The sequence below is a fragment of the Marmota monax genome, unplaced genomic scaffold (assembly GCF_021218885.2).
Source record: "Marmota monax isolate L192 unplaced genomic scaffold, Marmota_monax_Labrador192_F-V1.1 WCK01_AAM20220418_F8-fsc00002, whole genome shotgun sequence".
Lineage (NCBI taxonomy): Eukaryota > Metazoa > Chordata > Mammalia > Rodentia > Sciuridae > Marmota > Marmota monax.
In genome coordinates, this window is record NW_026693571.1 from 7,797,937 (window position 1) to 7,816,904 (window position 18,968).

The 18,968-nt window shown below is 35.6% G+C and overlaps 1 protein-coding gene and 1 long non-coding RNA gene across 2 annotated transcripts in view; one reads left to right on the forward strand and one right to left on the reverse strand.

Moving 5' to 3' along the window:
• Window positions 1-473: 473 nt before the first annotated feature.
• Window positions 474-18,968, reverse strand: part of Enpep (glutamyl aminopeptidase) — an 84,229-nt gene continuing 65,734 nt past the window's right edge. Inside the window, exons 15-20 of the mRNA XM_046458947.2 lie at window positions 18,211-18,284; window positions 17,997-18,101; window positions 17,738-17,908; window positions 13,629-13,769; window positions 6,175-6,253; window positions 474-5,272 (exon numbers count right to left, since the gene is read on the reverse strand). Coding sequence (XP_046314903.1) covers window positions 5,120-5,272; window positions 6,175-6,253; window positions 13,629-13,769; window positions 17,738-17,908; window positions 17,997-18,101; window positions 18,211-18,284 — 723 coding nt within the window. The 3' untranslated portion in view covers window positions 474-5,119. The remainder of the gene's footprint in view (window positions 5,273-6,174; window positions 6,254-13,628; window positions 13,770-17,737; window positions 17,909-17,996; window positions 18,102-18,210; window positions 18,285-18,968) is intronic.
• LOC124102546 (uncharacterized) lies at window positions 11,669-17,741 on the forward strand. Its single transcript, XR_006854893.2, has 3 exons — window positions 11,669-12,139; window positions 14,873-15,011; window positions 16,179-17,741. It is a non-coding gene; the product is annotated as an uncharacterized LOC124102546 (long non-coding RNA).

The following is an 18,968-nucleotide window of genomic DNA, read 5'->3' on the forward strand; positions in this document are numbered from 1 at the left end:
GACCTTGCACTGGGGGACTCTTTTCACTGAAAATAAGAGAAACCCAATTTAAAATACCTTAAAGGTAGAGATTTATAGGCTCATTAGATTCCAAGAACAAGGTGATGTCTATGCAGTATGGAAGCAGTTAGATCTAGGTGCTCAAAAAATGTGGCCAGGACTCTCCTTCCCTTCTTCGCTTGCTTCTTTCCACTTAGCCTCTCTCCCCGTGGTAGTAAGAAAGCCAACAACAACTCAAATCCTGATAATGGAGAATGCAATGTAAGAACTAGTTTCACCTTTGAATCAGAATATAAGAATCTTTTTGCAAAGTCTCAAATCTGGAGGTAAAAACAGTCTTAAAAAGAGACACACTTTGTAAACACCTTGGCAAAAGGAAAATTGTCACTGTCCATTGCAGGGAAGATAGGGCTTCCTCAGGAGCCACTGCTCCTCTGTAATTTAGTTTAGTGAAGCTCCAAGAGAAGAAAGGCAATTTTTAAAATAATAGCTTTATTGAGAGAGAATTCTTATACCATAAAATTCACCCTTTTAAAGTGTATAATTAAGTGTTTTTGGTACATTCAGAGTTGTACGTTCATTACCATTGTCTGATTTTAGAACATTTTTATCACCTCACAAAAAAAGCTTCAGCAGTCACTCACCATATTCCCTTCCCAGACCTTCAAACGCCTATCTCTTTTCTGTCTCTGTGGATGTGCCTAGTCAGGACGTTTCACAGAAACAGAATCATATGAAATGTGGCCCATTGTAATTAGTTTCTTTCACTTAGTATAATGCTGTCAAGGCTCATCCATATTAAAATGTGTCATTGTATCATTCCTTTTTAGGGCCAAATAATATTGTGCTTTATGGCTTATTTTCAAGTTTAATAGTTGATGGACATTTGGGCTATTTCTACTTTTTGACTCTTATGAGTAATGTCTCTATGAACACTCAGGTGTAAGTTCTTGTGTGGTCATCGTTTTTCACTTCCCTTGGGTATAGTCTTAGGAGTGGAGCTGCAATCGTGCCTTCTAATATGCGTATGTATCATAATACAAAAGTGAAACACCTTCCTTTACCATGGGGAGGAACCCGTATTTGAAGTGCTGGCCATCACAATTTTTCCTATATTCTGGCAATTAGTAGAGCCAGAGTGGACTTTCTGAGTCAGTCCATTTCATTAATTCACACCAAGCAAAGGACCCAGATTGAAGCTTTTTTGGGGGGGGTAGGTACTGGGGATTGAAGCCAGGGGAGCTTAACCACTAAGCCACTTTACCAGCCCTTTTCTAGATTTTATTTGGAGACAGGGTCTCACTAAGTTGCTTAGGGCCTCACTGAATTGCTGAGTCTGCCTTTGAACTCATGATCCTACTGCATCAGTTTCTTGAGCTGCTGGGATTACAGCAATGCACCACCATGCCTGGCCAGCTTTTATTTTTTATTTTTTATTTTTTTTGAATTTTTTAATATTTATTTTTTTTTAGTTTTCGGCAGACACAACAGCTTTGTTTGTATGTGGTGCTAAGGATCGAACCCAGGCCACACGCATGCCAGGCGAGCACGCTACTGCTTGAGCCACATCCCCAGCCCCATGGCCAGCTTTTGAAAAAAAAAAAAATATATATATATATACACACACACACACACACACATACAAGGGACAATAGGCAGGAAAGGATCATTGAGCATTGAGTTAAATGAAAATACAAAACAAACTGGGCTGGGGGTGTGGCTCAGTTGGTAGAGTGCTTGCTTAGCATGTGTGAGGCACTGGGTTCGATTCCCAGCACCACATATAAGTAAATAAATAAAGGTCAATCAACAACTAAAATAAATAAATAAAATATAAAAAAAATAAAATCTGCATTTTCATTCTATATCATTCAGAGGTCAGTTCAAGAAATATTCTAAGTATATTCTCCAAATATAGAAGGATTTTCTTGAGAGAGAAACTTATATGCTATTAAAAGGGCTTAAGGGGGTCTGGGGCTGTGGCTCAAAGGTAGAGTGCTTGCCAAGCATGCATGGGGCATTAGGTTAGACCCTCAGCACCACATAAAAATAAAATGAAAGTATTGTGTACACTTATAACTAAAAAAATAAATATATATTTTTTACAAAAGGACTAGAGAAATAGAAATGAGTCAGTGCCAAGCTGCTGGTTCCAAGGTGACATATCCTTGTCTTTCTGATCCAGAAACTGAAAACTTACTAATGTCACCCAGAAATGAGAAAGCTATGAGAGTCATATTAGAACTTCTGTGCTACACAGAGATGGTACATAGGGACATGGAGTGCAAAGGCTGCCAACTCATGCCTTCCCACACAACTGTCTTTCCCTGCACTGTCATGGAAAGAAGGTGGGTTCTGCCTCTTCTCTCATTTCCTTCCAAATCTCACGAAAGTTCACATCATTGGTGGGACCTCAAACATGTGAAGTGTGGGAAGTGCTGTGTTTGGCATTTCAGCCGTGCAATACAGAAGGATGGGACATAAAGAATGTAGAAATGTTGTCCCCTGCCAGCGGGCAATATCTAGCACACCTTTAAATCACATAATCTAAATTGCTGTTAGTTCACAACATTTGGCCTATATATGTAGCCATGTTAACGTTTAAAGGTTCTCCAGGAGGAATATCAGGACAAAACACAAATTGCTGGTTAGTTGACATTCTCTGCCCTATTTCTCCCATCCTCCTCCATTATCCTCTCAACTCATTTTCTTCCCACTTGTCTTTTAAATCCATTTCTAATTTAAGATGACCAGAACATAAAATGGGATTTCTTATATGACTGAAACTTTATAAATATTAGTTATGTGAATGAATGATTAAATGAATGAATGAATGAATGAAGACCATAAGGTCAACTGTGATTGTTAATTTTATGTGACAATTTGACTGGACTTCAGGGTGTTCAGATTAAGTATCATTTCTGGTTTGTCTGTGAGGGAGTTTTTAGAAGAAGTTGGCCTTTGAATCACTTCCTTGGTAGAGTAGATTGCCCTCTCCAAAGTGGTGGCTCTATCTAATGCCTTGGGATCCTGAATAGAACAAAAGATGGAAGAAAAGAAATATTCTACTTCCCCTTTTCTACCTGACTGCTTGACCTGAGACATCTCATCTCATCATTTCCTGTCTTTGAACTTGGATTAGCTCTTCTGGTTCTCAGACCTTCAGAGTCAAGCTGAATTATACCACTGACTTTCCCAGATGTCCTTGCAGATGGCTGATGGTAACTGGTCTGTCTCCATGATCACATGAGCCAATTCCTCACAATAAATATCCTGTGTGTGTGTGTGTGTGTGTATACTAAATGAATTTCCATTTACATATGTATATGTATTTATTTGATAAGTTGGAATCTGTTTTATTTACCATCTTCTTCAAACTTATATTTTCATTTAAAATTTTTATTTATTTCACAAAGCAGAAGGATAAACCATCTTACATCTTTATTTGTCCCTTAAAACAATACATGGACTTTAAGTGCTGGTTCTGATTGGTGCCAGAATTTGAAGTTAGGATGTTAATCCCCATGAGTTTATTGGGGTTTTCTTGATGATTTATAAGGTTAAGGTGTTTTTCATTCTGAACTAATTTACAATAATATTTATAAAAAATTTGTCTGGAAGTGTTTTATTTTGTATCATTTTTGTCTTCAGTCTGCATTTGAATTTGCTAGTTGAGCTGTGTGAATTGAGAAGTGATAAGAAACAGTGGTAGCAAAATTCACAGTTTGGAGTACATGATTAGTGCATATTGTTGTGTAAATAAAGTAATTACTAAGATTTTGACTGTATCCCTGTGCTTCAATTTTTATCAAGCCATTCCTGAATTGCCCTATACTTCCAAAGGTTACAAATAAATTTAGATTTGCTAGATATAGCACTTTGGGACACAGACATTTATCAAAAGATAAATGCCTGTTGGACTTACATTGTGGATCTACTAGGCATCGAGTGCCACATTAAACATATTCTGGCCACCAGCTTCTATGAAATTGATGTCTTTAATCAAGTCATGCATATAAATTTGATCAGTGCTATTCTGTATGGATTACGATCTAAGGATTTATATATAAAACTTAACTATAAGAAGATATATCCTCAGATATGCAGAGTCATGTTGGAGGTGTCCATGAGTTTCCCCATTTTCACACTTAGATTGCTAGGTGAGGTCAAAGCTAAATTCTAATTCCATTTAGTTTTATGGAATAATCCACCTTTTCTCTTTCCTGAACAGTTTCCAATTATTTAGCTTTTTTGCTCTAAAATCCATGGAGCACAGTTAAGCACTATGTTCCCTCTAATTTCATAGCATATTTGAAGGAGCTCTGTAAAGAATGGAGAAAGAAGAGAGAGTACCAAGCATGAAAAAAGGCAGGTTCCTGAATCATATTTGCAACTTGAAAAATTATTTGGGTAATGATGCTGACATGTTTACTCAAGAGTAAAATGACATCAAAAAACAATATTCTCTTCAAGGTAATAATTTAGATTTATTTCTAAAAAAGAAAGAAGAGTTCTCTTGTTGATTTTATAAGAGCAATGGCAACATTCAGCCATTTCTTTGGCTAATTCATGCAATCCTCGAGCAAAACTTAAGCCCAGGTTACTTTGGTAGGATTTAAAGTAGTAAGACATATGTGAATAAAATGATATTAGGTCTGTGTAACTCTGAATAATAAAATAAAGATTAAGATGGTAATATGTCCCTCAAGTACTGGTATTTAAACTTTAAAAATCAATCAAGAGAGAAGATTAAGTGGTGTTTCTTTGGTACTAAAAATGTAAAGCTAAGACCAAATTGTTCTATTTTCACAGATTTAAGATACAAAGAATGATATTTAAAGACATTAAAATGACTATTAAATTCTCTTCAGTTTGTAAAGAATCTCCTATGAAGTACACTTAGAAGAAATCCCTGAGTATATTAAATACTCTATTAGTATCTTCCTTCATAAACAAAGAGGAACAATTTAAAAGCTTTGCAAGACATCAACACAGTACTTAGCAAAAGCAGTATCCATTCATAAGGCTCTCTCCTTAGTGCTTCTAAATTTAGACCATCAAATGCTTAATAGAAAAAACAACAACTTCACAAATTAAAAAAATATGACATTTGAACATATTAACTGTTATTTGATAAGTTAAAAAACCATTCTTTTATGGTCTCTCTATTCTGTTTTAGCCACTCAATATTGTTTTTCACTGTTTCCACCACTTGTTCCCTAGGTTTTTCTCCTGCTCCAGCTTCTGGATATTTTTCAAAAAAGCTCTGCATCTAGAAAAGACAGGGAAATAATTAGGAATGTCATTTTAATCCCAATTATTCTTCAAGAATTTCATTCACAAACTGGGTGTGCTTCCTTCCTACCTGGCCACTCAGTATCATTGCAAGGCACTGAGATCCGCCTCTCCATTAGGAAGCATGACCTGCGGCTTTTGGACCCCTGCCAGCTTGCCAAGCCAAGAGGCTCTGACAGGGTGGGGAAGGATGGCAGCATGCCAGTGGTTGGCATGCCCATTTCTGCTCATGCTCACTTTTCTATTTTCTGTGCATTCTTCAGGAGTTACCTGGAAAAACTGGCCAGTGGAATGGCGGTTTTATCTAGTTTCTCACTTTGAGAGTTTGGAGTTTTTTTAATGTTCTTTCAGTTTATTTATTTCAGCTCAATCATAAAAAAAGATCTCTGTTCAGCTTGGTTCTATTCTCCATTCTGTCCTCCAAACTCTCCCCCAAACTCAGTCATAGTAGTATTTTCCGTTAAAAAAAATAATTTTGTTTCTTAACATAAGCAAGAATCTTCAAATCTAAATAACATCAAACGATCTTTCTTTGTCCAATATTAATGGACACTTTTCCTCCCTGGAAATTCAGAAATTGGGGATTAGTTTTGAAATTCCAAAACAATGAATTCTGAATTGAATCAAATCTTGATCAGAGTTATAATTACCAGGAAAGGGGAAGCACACTGTTCAGGCTTTGGTGAACCTAAGGCTTCATATTTCTCAACTTTTAAAGTTTGTTTTTTCAGTTTATAAAAAAAAATAGGTGTACATTTTATTATATACAAGCATTCTCTTTCTTGTTTTATTTGAATGGAGATAATACCACTTCTATTTGAGAAAAAAGATATAATTATATTCCTTTCTAGACAAGTAGAGAGGAATTTATCTTCATACCTGCCAGAGTTGTACTTCAGTGTTGAATGGCTCTGCTATAGTGACAATCCGGCCAAGGTTTCTGTTATTGAGTGTAAATCTGAAGAGAAAAGTAGAGGAATAAAAGGGAGTATAAGTGCCTGAGCTTTCAATCTTTTTCTAGAAATAAAGATCTCCTTTTTATTTTTTGTGTTTTTTTAAAGTAATTTTCAAAGTAAGTTAAACACAGTAAGAAAACACATTTAACTGAAAATAGTTCTATTCAGGAGAAATGCTTAGTAACTTTTGTGGGCTTTTGTTGTTGTTATTGTTTTGTTTTGTTTCTTTGTAGACAGATTCACACCACTTCCTTAGATATGGTGGACTATTTGCTTTATTCTCCAATTAGGCACTTTTTTTCCTGCACACAGAAGCACTCAGCTAATGACCACATTTCTCAGTCTTCCTTGCAGCTAGGTGTAGACACTGGGCCCAGTTCTTATCAATAGAGCAGAAACTCAGCTACTCCATGCATCTTCTTGTGGGAGCAGAACTTTGAACATAGGCCATTAACTCTGCTTCTGGAAAGCAGAAGCTTTAGTAGCTATCTGCATTTTGGGGGTTATGATCTGTATGTTTTCAAAGTAAGTTTCAAAGTAAGTTAAACAGTAAGAAAACAAATTAAAGTAAAAATAATTCTATTCAAGAGAAATTCTTAGTAATGTATTATAAATCTACATGATTTATAACAAGCTGGTTAAGCTAAGTACCAAAACAGAATTATAGAGATGATAGTCTATTCCTGTCATTTTTGCATAGTCTCTGGTTAAGAGCAAGATGCAGAAATTTTCTTACAGATCATCATATAAATAGGTATGACACAGGTACAGATATCACCATTAGTTACAGTGCAAGGAAAACAACCACAACATTCTGTATAAAGCTGGAGCACTGGAATGTTGGGAAGGATACAGGAAAATTTATCAACATACAAAATAGTAGGAGAAATTTTAATCTTTAAAAATTATCACCTAGCAAAAGCAAAATCTATGAAGACAAAAACTGGTAAAGTTTGTTTTACATAAATTTAAAAAAGAATCTGCCATGAACAAATTTAAAAGTAAAAAATGAACTAGGGAAAAATCATGTAACAGATACGATATAGAACAAATATTTTAATCATATAAAGAAACTTAGAAAGTGTAAGATGGTGAAATATGGTAATGTGACATTCGCAAAGGAATGAAAAGTTGCCCCTGGGAAAAAGTTGAAATAGTCTAGTATTCAATCATGATCTTTTGTACGTTAGGGCCAATGTGCACTCTTATTTACCATAGACACCACTGAATTTAATTCCATCACACATTTCATTCCTAATATCATCATCAGTCATGATCCAAAATGTGCCTGTGTCTCTTGAACCTTCTGCCTAGCATCTGGAACCATGTGGAACTGTCCCTTGGCTGGAAACACTATTTGTCAGTGAGATCCTGCTTATTTTCCCCCATCCTTTGTTGCAGCAGTTTGGAGAATGGAGTGCTCATGCTCCCCATAGCTGCTCCCAGACCATTATTCCTTCACTCCCTTTAAAGACTTCCCTCTGGTTACTTCCTCTCAAATACAATACACTTTGGCACTTGGCTCCTAGTCTGCTCCAGGCTATCCCATCATCGAGGTGGTTTTACCATGTTAGCTCCTTAGTTTCCTGACCTTATTTCCAATGATATATTCTCCACTCTATTTCAATCAACAAATTCCCATGATACCTTATGATCATCCATAAGTAATTTGCACCTGAAGTTATTAATTTATGCACCTTCTATGACATAATCTACCTTTCAGTTTCTACTATGACCATTCTTGGATTTCTGCCCCCTTGGCTATCTGCACCCCTACTTTCTCCTGGACCATTAGATCTTCTTTATTTTCAACTTATTTCTTTAGGTAGTTCAGATACCATGAGCTACCATTTTCAATAACATTTTTGCTGTATGCCCCCAACTCCCTTGAATTTGAATAACATGTCTGGAAAAACTCTAACTTCAGGTGAAATCAACTACCCATTTTCTCTGAGCTTCCATCAGGTGGTCAAGTTCTGTCAAGGAAAGTCACTGAACTTTCCCTATATTGTTTCATTATAAATTCATGAATTCAAACTTAACTTTTTTTTTTTTTTAAAGAGAGAGTGAAAGAGAGAGGGAAAGGGAGAGGGAGAGAGAGAGAGAATTTTTTTAACATTTATTCTTTAGATTTCGGCAGACACAACATCTTTGTTTGTATGTGGTGCTGAGGATCAAACCCCGGTCGCACGCATGCCGGGCGAGTGCGCTACTGCTTGAGCCACATCCCCAGCCCTCAAACTTAACTTAAATGGACTCTCACACTGATGATGCTTCTACATTACCCTAGCCAACTCATTCACTTTCTCTCTGCATTACCTTTTTCAAAGATTTTTCACTCTCCCAACCTCTAAACTCTGCTTCTTCCCTCCTAAAGATATCCTTGCCTCTGCTTCACAGAGAAACATACAAACACACTTTTCTTTTCATATCTAGGCATTACCCTTGTCCCCTCACTTTCATCTTCCGTTTCCAATCTACCACCAGGTTCTAAATGTTATTGTTGTCTCTTCATCGTTACCATTACATCCATAGTCCAATCTGTCACTGGCTTTTGCTGGGACTATCACAGCAGCTAACGGCTTTTCCCAAATCCCACTCTGGCCCCCATCTAGGTCTACCCTTCATCTTACCACCAGAGCTTCTTTTCAAAGTAAAATTCATCATTTCACTTTCTTACTTAAAAACCTTCAGTGACTCATCCTTGCTTAGAACACAAGTCCAACTTTTTACATGACTCTGCAAGTCTTGGTCTTTACTCTTCTCTCTACTGGTAGGTCTTCATCCAGAAATGCTTCACTTCCCATCTGCCTAATTCACTCCTGCACTTCCTCCGGCTCAACCATCATGTCCTTAGGGAAGCCCTTTCTTCCAACTTCTTTCCACTTGGTCTATTTGGTCTATAGCTATTTGCATTTTGCAAGTTATGATCTGTATGTTTTCAAAGTAATTTTCAAAGTAAATTAAACACAGTAAAAAAAAAAACAAATTAAACTGAAAGTAATTCTATTCAGGAGAAATTCTTAGTAGTGTAGTATAGATCTACATGATCTATAACAAGCTGGTTAACTAAGTACCAAAACAGAATTGTAGAGATGATATTCTATTTTCCCCTTTATATTGGCACACCCTGAACTACTTCTATTGGTAGTTGTTACAATTTTAAGTACACATGCATTTGTATGATTCTTCACATATTATTGGTGTCTGTTACTAAACTCTAAGCTCTATGAGGACAGAGAACGAGGTTTGCTTCTCCTAAATGTTCCATCCCCAATGCCAATCGTAATGCTTAGCACATGGAAGGTGCTCCACGTGACTTATTGGATGGAAGATTTATAGTTTAAAATGAGATATTAGTTCTTATTTATTCAGTTACCAAGAATACTTAAAAATATCAATATTGAATATTGGAAGGGTTGGAAAAATGGGCAATTGTTAGTGAAATTTTTCTGTATCATGATTCTACAATATTTATCAAAAACTCTAGAAATGGACACATGCTTTAACCCAGTAGTAATACTTCTAGCATTAACTGTATCCCAAAGTTATTGTCAGGGACATTTGAAAAGAACAATTAAACTCAGTTTCAAAGGTATTGTTCACAATACATTATTTATAGTAGTCAGGGAACAATGACATTGTCTAAAAGATGGCTAAGTAAACTAAAATATATTAAAATACTATTGGGTCCTTAAAAACAACATTCAAAAACCAACCTAAAGACATGAAGAGACATCTACAAGATAGAGTGATATGTATAAAAAATCAAATTATAAAGTCACATGTATAATTCCATTTCTATAAAATAAATAAATAACCATAGAAAATGACTAGAGGAAAAATAGTAATATGACAACAAAATTATTTCTAGGTTATATTGCACCATAAAAGGCATTATGAACAAGATAAGAATGCTTATCTACCTTTTGTAAAAAAAGAAAAAAAAATCAGTTCTCTAATAAGAGGGGATTTTAAGAAGAAAGACATAACTGAGTTCCTGAAATGAGATTCAAAGTCTGCTACAATGCAGGTAATAAGAATTTGTCGATGACCTACAATTTCCATAGTACCTTTCTGTTTTGTTCTTAGTGACTAAACAATCAAAGAAAATATTTGAGAGCTAGCAATAAATAGGTTAATAAAAATTACAAATACCTGTGTAAATCTAGAAATGAGAGAATCAAATATGTTTATCCCAAGAAACCAATATCATATCAAGAATAGAAAGTCAGGGGAAATATGCTGGGTATTTATCATATTGGTTATTTTTTAAACTAAAATAAGGATTTAATAATATTGTAAATAATTAGAAAATTATATAAAAATTATCTTCTTGGGCTTAATATTTATGTAAGTATTACTGTGTTACCCCTAAGAAATTATTTTGATGCACACAGAACTTTTAATTAAGTTCTTATTAAATTATGTTGTCTATGAGATAGTGTTTAGTTTCGGTCATGTTTGATTATGTTCTTTAAGCCAAAATTATTGACTTGATTTTTCATCTGTTGCCACAGACTGAAAACAGACTTTATTATACCATACTACTGACTTAGTGGGTTCTTTCAACTTCACAGTTTCACCTAAGAGTTTAGTAGAAGAAACAAAGAATAATTTCCAAGTATCTTTGGGACTTTGTGGTGAAGGCTCAACTGGCAAGGACATTAGTGGTCTGGTGATTAGTTGTCATAGAAATCACATGACAAAAGCTGTATTTTAAAATGTAGATTATTTTAGAATGACACTAAGTAGTTCAGAAATAGAAGCAGTAAAACTACTTATCTTAAAATTTTGAAAACACATTTGGAAAAAAATTTGGCTCATTTCTGCTTAATTTGTCATATAATTTTGCATGGGGAAATTCTATTATTCAAACCAAACATAATTAATATTGCTTTTTTGTGTAACTGTCAGACATGTGGTTATTATACAATTTTATGTTTGGGGCCATTTAAAATAATGCCTCATGAAAGATCATTAGATTGTGAAGAAATACTAAAAGCCTTGGGCAAGGGTTTTAGAAGGGTTCTGGAAATGGTTTATTAATTTATTTTCCCTAGGAAAAAATTCAGTTTATTAGGTCTAATACATTTATTCTAGGCTAGATGTTTATGACCTTTATGGCAGGTAAAACCTATTTTTTCTATTTCTTAATTTTTTAATTAAGAAATAATGAACTGGGCTGGGGTTGTGGCTTGCAGGTAGTGTCCTCGCGTAGCATGCTTGAGGTACTGGGTTTGATCCTCAGCACCACATAAAAATAAAATAAAGATATTGTGTCCACCTATAACTAAATAATAAATATTAAAAAAAGAAATAATTAAGCAATTTTTTTAAATGCAAAATGCAATATTTGAAATAAGTTAAACTAGAATTATTAAAATAAGCCGTGAAAAATACTATGTTTAATAAATAGTAAGGGAATGACCATTTTATTTTGTGAAATAAAACATTCTTTACTTGTCTTTTCGCAATAATTCAAAAGTAAATACTGTGTTTTATTTACATAGGTTCCTTATACCATACACCAAAGCAAAAATAAAAATAGTTTCATAGTATTTCAACTAAAACAAAATACACAGTGTGTGTCATTAGGTATTTCATTTTTGAAAGAAAAAATGAACAGGTTACCTTGCATGATATGAACATATGTTATAACATACATGGTTTTTTGTTTGTTTGTTTATTTTGTTTTTTGGTACCAGGGATCGAACCCAGGGTTGCTTAACCACTGAGTCACATCTCCAACCCTTTTTATTTTGGGACAAGGTCTAACTAAGTTGCTGAAGCTGATTTTGAACATGTGATCCTCCTGCCTAAACCTCCCCAGCTGTTAGGATTACAGGCCTGCACAACCATGCCCGGCAACAGCATGTTCTTAACAGGTAGATTTATTCATTCTAAACCAAATATTTCATTGAAAAAATTATAAACAAATGAACAATGCACATGAGCAACACAAACACACACATGTACATGCACATACATTCACCAGCCAATCTTTAGAGACAGATGAACAATTACACTCATTACTCACAAGAATAAAAAAGGTAAAAATCTTGTCATGAATAGGCAAAAGCAATGTGAAACACCTTAGTTGAGAGCTGGAGATACAATGTGGATCTCAGAAGGAAAAGAAATAAAATATCCACAATGCCACTAGTGAGTAGAACAGAAAAGAGAAAAGAAACAGCAGGATTGTTGTAGTTGGTATTTCTCACATGGCAGTCATTACCAAGTAGGTGGTGCCTCTGGATGACTTGAGAGAATGGAAATGGAAAACAGAAGCTGTTTCCTAAGGTGAGGACTACAGGTGGTAAATGTGCACCAATCTTTACACATTTATTTGTTTTGTTTTGTTTTGTTAGTATTGGGGATTGAACTCAGGGGTACTCAACCACTGAGCTACATCCCCAGCCCTATTTCGTATTTTATTTAGAGATGGGGTCTTACTGAGTTGCTTAGTGCTTTGCTTTTGCTGAGGCTGGCTTTGAATTCGTGATCCTCCTGCCTCAGCCTCCCAAGCTGTTAGGATTATAGGTAGGCGCCACTGCACCCAGCTACACATTTATTTGAGGCATGTATTTATTTTACATTTTAAAAAAATGCTTTTTTTTCATGAAAATTGCATTTAGAGGATCAGAACCAAGAATAGCAATATTTCTTCTGCATGGGGCTTAAGAAATTCTTAAGAAGTTTGGAAAAGCGTCTCTTTCACTGATTTTGCTCTTCTCTTGTCCCATTTTAGAACTGCTGTTGTCAGGCTAGGGGTGTAGTTTAGTGATAGAATGCGTGCTTTCCAAGCCTGAGGCCCTGGATTCAATTCCCACAACAAAAAATCCTCAAACTTTCCTTCACCACTCCCACCACCTCCCCAAAACCCTGCTAATAAATGTGAAGAACTATTCAGAACTCTTTAAGGAACTATATAGAATACAAGTGTAATTATCTGGTCAGAGGAGATATACATTATCACCCATATAACCTCAATAAGATACAAGGTTCTAAATTGAGCCCAGGTTCAGGAATTCTCGTTTAAGTTTCAAATATTGAGACCTAAATATGTGCCTAGCATTATCCTAGCAACTGGCACAATGAGAAGAATTATATTACCCAAACTATAAATAATGCAATTTAGCCATCTCTCCAGATCTCAGAATCGTATAGATCGTGTGGAAACAATAATTTCCAGGAAAAAAAATTGTGGTTAAAATTCATTAGTATGTTGCTTACTTGGAAGGTAAATACCATTTTCCTTTACCTCTGAGGATGTGTTATTTCAGATATTGTATAGATGTCAGTAGAAGTACACCAAAGAGAAAAAGGAAGGAACTTGTAAATAATATCAAACAAAGACAACCTAGACCATCATACCTGTTGACTAGGTACTCCCAGTTGAGCTGTATCCAATTCCATGCCATGCTCTTCCCATAGCTATTATAGGAGATATATTGAATGACTGTAAACACATCCTGAGTTTTAATAAGGTTTGGGTCCTTGAGCAAATCCAAATACCTAAGAGAAGTCAAACAAAAACAATTCAAAATGTTCACTGTTAGCTAAATGCCAATACAGTATAACTTTTGTTCCTGCAATTCAGTAGTGAGTTAAATATGATAAATGATGAAACACAATTTAAAAAGGTTCAATATTTTTAACTGTTTTTAAAGATTAGCCCATGATTTTGAGAATTTGAGAAATATGAACTATAGGAACATTAAAAAATTAAATTATTGCCAGGTGTAGTGGTGCACACCTGTAATTCTAGCAATTAGGGAGGTTGAGAGAGGAGGATTGTAAGTTCAAGGCCAGCTTCAACAACTGAGACAACTGAGTGAGAGGAGGACGGGGGGGAGAAAGAACTGAGGATATGGCTTAGTGGTAAAGCACCCCAGGTTCAATTCCTAGTGCCTCCCCCCACAAAAATTTAAATGGTTTTATAAATACTAAAAATAGAAAAAAACATAGTATTTTAATGATCAACCTTAAAAAATAAATGTATGGAGTTGAACATAAACACTTAACTCACTTATGTGTTATCCCACTAAATTTAAAAAAGAAGTTAGTAAATGAAGATAAAATATTTATGCTCTTTTTAAAAAATGGTTAATAGTTTATGCTCTTATTCACTGTAGGAAAACACAAAACTTGTTTACTTTTCCCTAGATTATAAGAAAAAATCTCCAAATGTAATCTATATGATTAGATTATTTGGCTCTAGTTATAACATGATGCAAATACATGAACATAAATGACCAAATGTATACTTTTATTAAATTTATGCAGTGGTTGTACCTAGAGTTGTATTTCTCCCTGAGGCTCTACATAAGGGCATATTGGTATTAGAAGAGTGTTTCCAAAGAAGATCAGCACATATTTTATTCACTATGATGACATCTGAAAAATAGATATCTATTGCTGATAAAATTTTCATATTCTTCTAGTGTTGGGTTTCCATAGCCTCTTACCAATTGGCATGATTCATTCACATCTTTAGGGAGATAAAAGATAATAGCTAAACCAAGGGCTGAGTGTTCAATTTGAGTTGTGAGAAAGTTTCAGTAATCAGCATATGTCAAAGAAAAAAGATAATTCTACATTTCTTTCATTTTTATTAGCATGTCAAGAAACAACATACTTGACCATAGATGTGTACCCTAATTGAGACTGGAGAAAACTCAGCCTTTAAAGGAAGTCCAAGTCACATGGGAAACTGAACAACATCACTCTCTCCAGTCCTCTGAGGGTGGGCCTGCAGTTGAGTACCTACCTTTGTGCTAAGTCCATTATGGTATAGGTGACTGTCAGTGAATGTAGGCAGAGTGAGGTGAACATGTTAATGGGTGTAAGGTGATGCTCCTGGTTCCCTTAACTTGTGAACTGTATAGGGGAACTTAGGAGATTCTTCAGTCTAATAATAAGATATAGGATTGCCCAAAGGGCTGCTGGGAAAACAAAAAGGCCACACAGCACAGGTACTTTATGAACAGAAGAAAATGACCAGGAACACAGCTTTAATGTCTGGAAAATGTACAGTGTTCCAAGCAGGTAAAACATGATCTATAAAAACCCAGCGGACTCTGGTCCATGACCAAAATAGGTCAACACCTTAGGGCAAAACCAGGAAGAACCAGAATTCTCTTTCTCCATCACAACAAGATGACTTATGCCTCCCTGTATAAGAGGAACATGTGGAAGAAAAGGAACTTGAGAAGACTGGACATTTGTTCCAAGAGACCATTTAAATTAGAATTGTAGCTTAACAAATGATTTAAAAACTAGACTGGCAGACAAAATTAGTATCAGCTGTTCCCCATCTTACTGGCTCATCACTCAACAGTGTACAAACTTTTGGAAATAATCAGAGAGCAAATAAAGATACTACCCTTTTTTGTACTTGCAGGAGGTAAACCTGTACTCATGAAATACAGCATATTTATCATATGTGTCAGATAAGAAAGGAATTCTAGGAAAGCTTTTACTATAGCCTGGATTTTTCAGAGAGCCTTCTTTTGTTCTGTCATCCTTAAAAACTGAAAGACTTTGTAGGTGGTTGAAGTGACACACTCAAATGTAGGACAAATGCCTTGATTTTTTTTTTTATATTTAGTTTTTAGTTGTAGGTGGACACACAATATCTTTATTTCATTTTTATGTGGTGCTGAGGATTGATACCAGTGCCTCATGCATGCTGGGCAGTGCTCTACCACTGAGTCACATCCCCAGCCTCCCCCCTCCCCCTCCCATTGTCTCAATTAAAAAAAAAAAAAAGTTTACTGGGCTGGCATTGTAGCTCAGTGATATAGAGAACTTGTCCAGCATGCACAAGGACCAGGATTTGATCCCCAGCACCACTTAAAAAAATAAAATAAAAGCGGCTTACTAAGTCCACTAAAATGATCTCTCTTTTTTTTTTTTTTTAAGGTAGTACAAGGTGTGGCAACTTGTCTTTTACCTTAAAAGGGATATCTCAACATGCACGGAACCATTGAACTTCCTGGAACTGCACTGAAGTGCTGGGCTCTTAAAGTTTTGCACAATTTATCCTCTACCACTTGGCCCACAAGAGTCTTACTACAGCATCTAAAGTACTTTCTAATATATCCTTAGTAGATATAATCAGCACAATGCTATGAAAGTCATGACAAGTATAATGTTTTGAGGGATGTTAGGATGATCAATTTCTTTTTAAATCTAAATTAAATTTTAACTGATACATTAAAAACACAAAATTGTACATATTATTGGGGTACCTGTGATGTTAAAATGACCAGGTTCCTAATGGGCTACCTTATAGCAGAGCGTTATATTTAAGGTAATGGAGGCATATTGCTGACCCTGCTAGGCAAAAGCAAACCTCTCTTGTAGTCTTTTCAAACTGTATTGTTCTGTAGTTTACTGTTTACATTCTGCCTATCCCAAGAAGCTGTGAGTTGCTGAAGGATAGACATTATGTTTTATTTACTTTTATTTCCATAATCTACATGTCTAGACCTACATAGAAGGGGCACTACAAATGGTGGTAAAATGAATGATAAGTAACTCATACCACAAATGAGAAAAAAAAAATGAATTAAGGCACAAGCCAGTCAATTTGGGGCACAGGTAAAGAGTGAGAAAAGATTCATAGATGGGCTTCAAGCAGTCTTTGTACCTTCTGGGTACAATGTAAATGTGTGTGTGTGTGTGTGTGTGTATGTGTGTTCATGCATGTGTATATACACATGTGGGTACACACTGTTGCAGAACTCCTCTTTCTCTGATGATAGAGCCTAGTTTGGGAATCTTTAGATATCTTTGGTTCCTAGGGAAGGCAGATCATTACCATAACCCCAAAGATTTATGATTGGCCCAAATCAATTCAAGTCCATCCTATTCAGCAAATGATCAAATGATAGACAGGGAGTGTGACCCACATTGATTGCATCTCAGTCTGTTCTGGATTATAAGGGGAGGTGAACACAACTGTTCTCTAAATTATAAAGACAGAACCTTGTGAAGATAAGTTCTTTCACTCCTTTCTTCCTCTACTGGACATCTTTGGTTATGACAACATGTTTGGAGCTTTGGAAGTCACAAGACATCCCACACCTTGAGCATGGCAGAACAGGAGCCTGGGTTCTGGATAAAAATATCACTGCACCCCACAGGAAACCTACCTCCAGAACATTTTCATATGGGACTACATTTCTTTATTCTTTTGCTCAATCACAAGATGGATATTTTGTTTCTTACATGAAAAATATTTTTAATGGATTTTTTTTGGGAAAAAGACATAATGCTTTCTTAATCAGTCTTAAAAGATTGTGACATATAAACTATTAATACCATATATAAATATATATAAATGAAATGAAATTCCAACTTGGACTAGGGGTTTTTCCTCAGTGGTTGAGCACTTTCCCGGAATATGTAAGGTCCTGGGTTTGATCCTTAGTGCCACAAACACCAAACCCTTAAAAAAAAAAAAAAAAGACACTTACCTTGCCAAAAGAGTAACATTTTTCACTGATGCTAATCCATAGAGCAGTTTTTCTTTTTCTTGAGCTAATGAAGTTTTCTGGTATTGCTCTAGAGTATAGTTCCATGAAGCTTCATTTCCAGAGTTCTGCATTCCATACCGATAACCCAAAAGCCGGAGATTTACAGGAATGCTAGACAAGGAAGCAAAGTTTCAGAGATGTCAGTGGCTCATTTCTCAGTTTAAAGTCTTCTAGAAATAAAAACAAGGTGAATAGTCACCTCTTGCCTGTCCTTATCCAGTCCTCAAATAACTGGGAAGCATTCTTCAAGGCTTCTGGTTCTCCCATCTTGCAGGCAAACCCTAACACAGAGGCACGGAGTAACCTTAGAACACAGGCAAACACAAAGCCAGGGTTTAAGCACTTCTCAACATGTCTTAAAACACACAAATAAATACTAAATGAAGATTAATTTTTAAAAGGTGAAAAATTACTTTGTGAGGTGGTCGCCAGTATCATCCCATCCCAGAGAATCTGCAATGGGCTTCACTTGATCTTGGAAGTATTTCTGAAATAAAAAACATCAGGTTATTACCATGAGTAATAATTTGCTACCTATCAACAGTCTCCCATTTATTGTAATCTGCAGTCCCTTGTTGTAAGAATTTTCCTATTAGTTTTGAAAACTCTGGGCCTGACTTTAGGAAAGGAATGTGTTCAGTTTTTTTTTTTTTTATCACATTACAATTTTGCTTCAATCATGGGGACATAAACCACCTTGGATATCTTTCTCTAATGTTTTACAAAACTTTGGGTAAGCCTTTTTTTTTTTTTTTGGACGAGGAATTGAACCCAGAGGTGCTTAACCACTGAGCAACATCTCCAGTGCTTTTTATTTTTTGTTTTAAGACAGGTTCTTGCTAAGTTGCTTAAGGCCTCACTAAATTGCTTAGGTCAGCCTTGAACTTGTGACCCTTTTGCCTTAGCCTCCCAAGTTACTATGATTACAGGTGTGTGCCACCATGCCCAGGTGTTTTCTTTTGTTTGGTACTGGAAATTTAACCCAGAGGTCATTTACAATTGAGCTACTTCTCCAGCTCTTTTTTATTTTATTTTTTTATTTTGAGACAGAGTCTTGCTAAGTTGCCCAGATGACCTCAAACTTGTGATCCTCTTGCCTCAGACTCCCAAGTTGCTGGTATTACAGGTATGCACTACTACACCTGGCTGAATAATCCCTTTTTAACCTCCA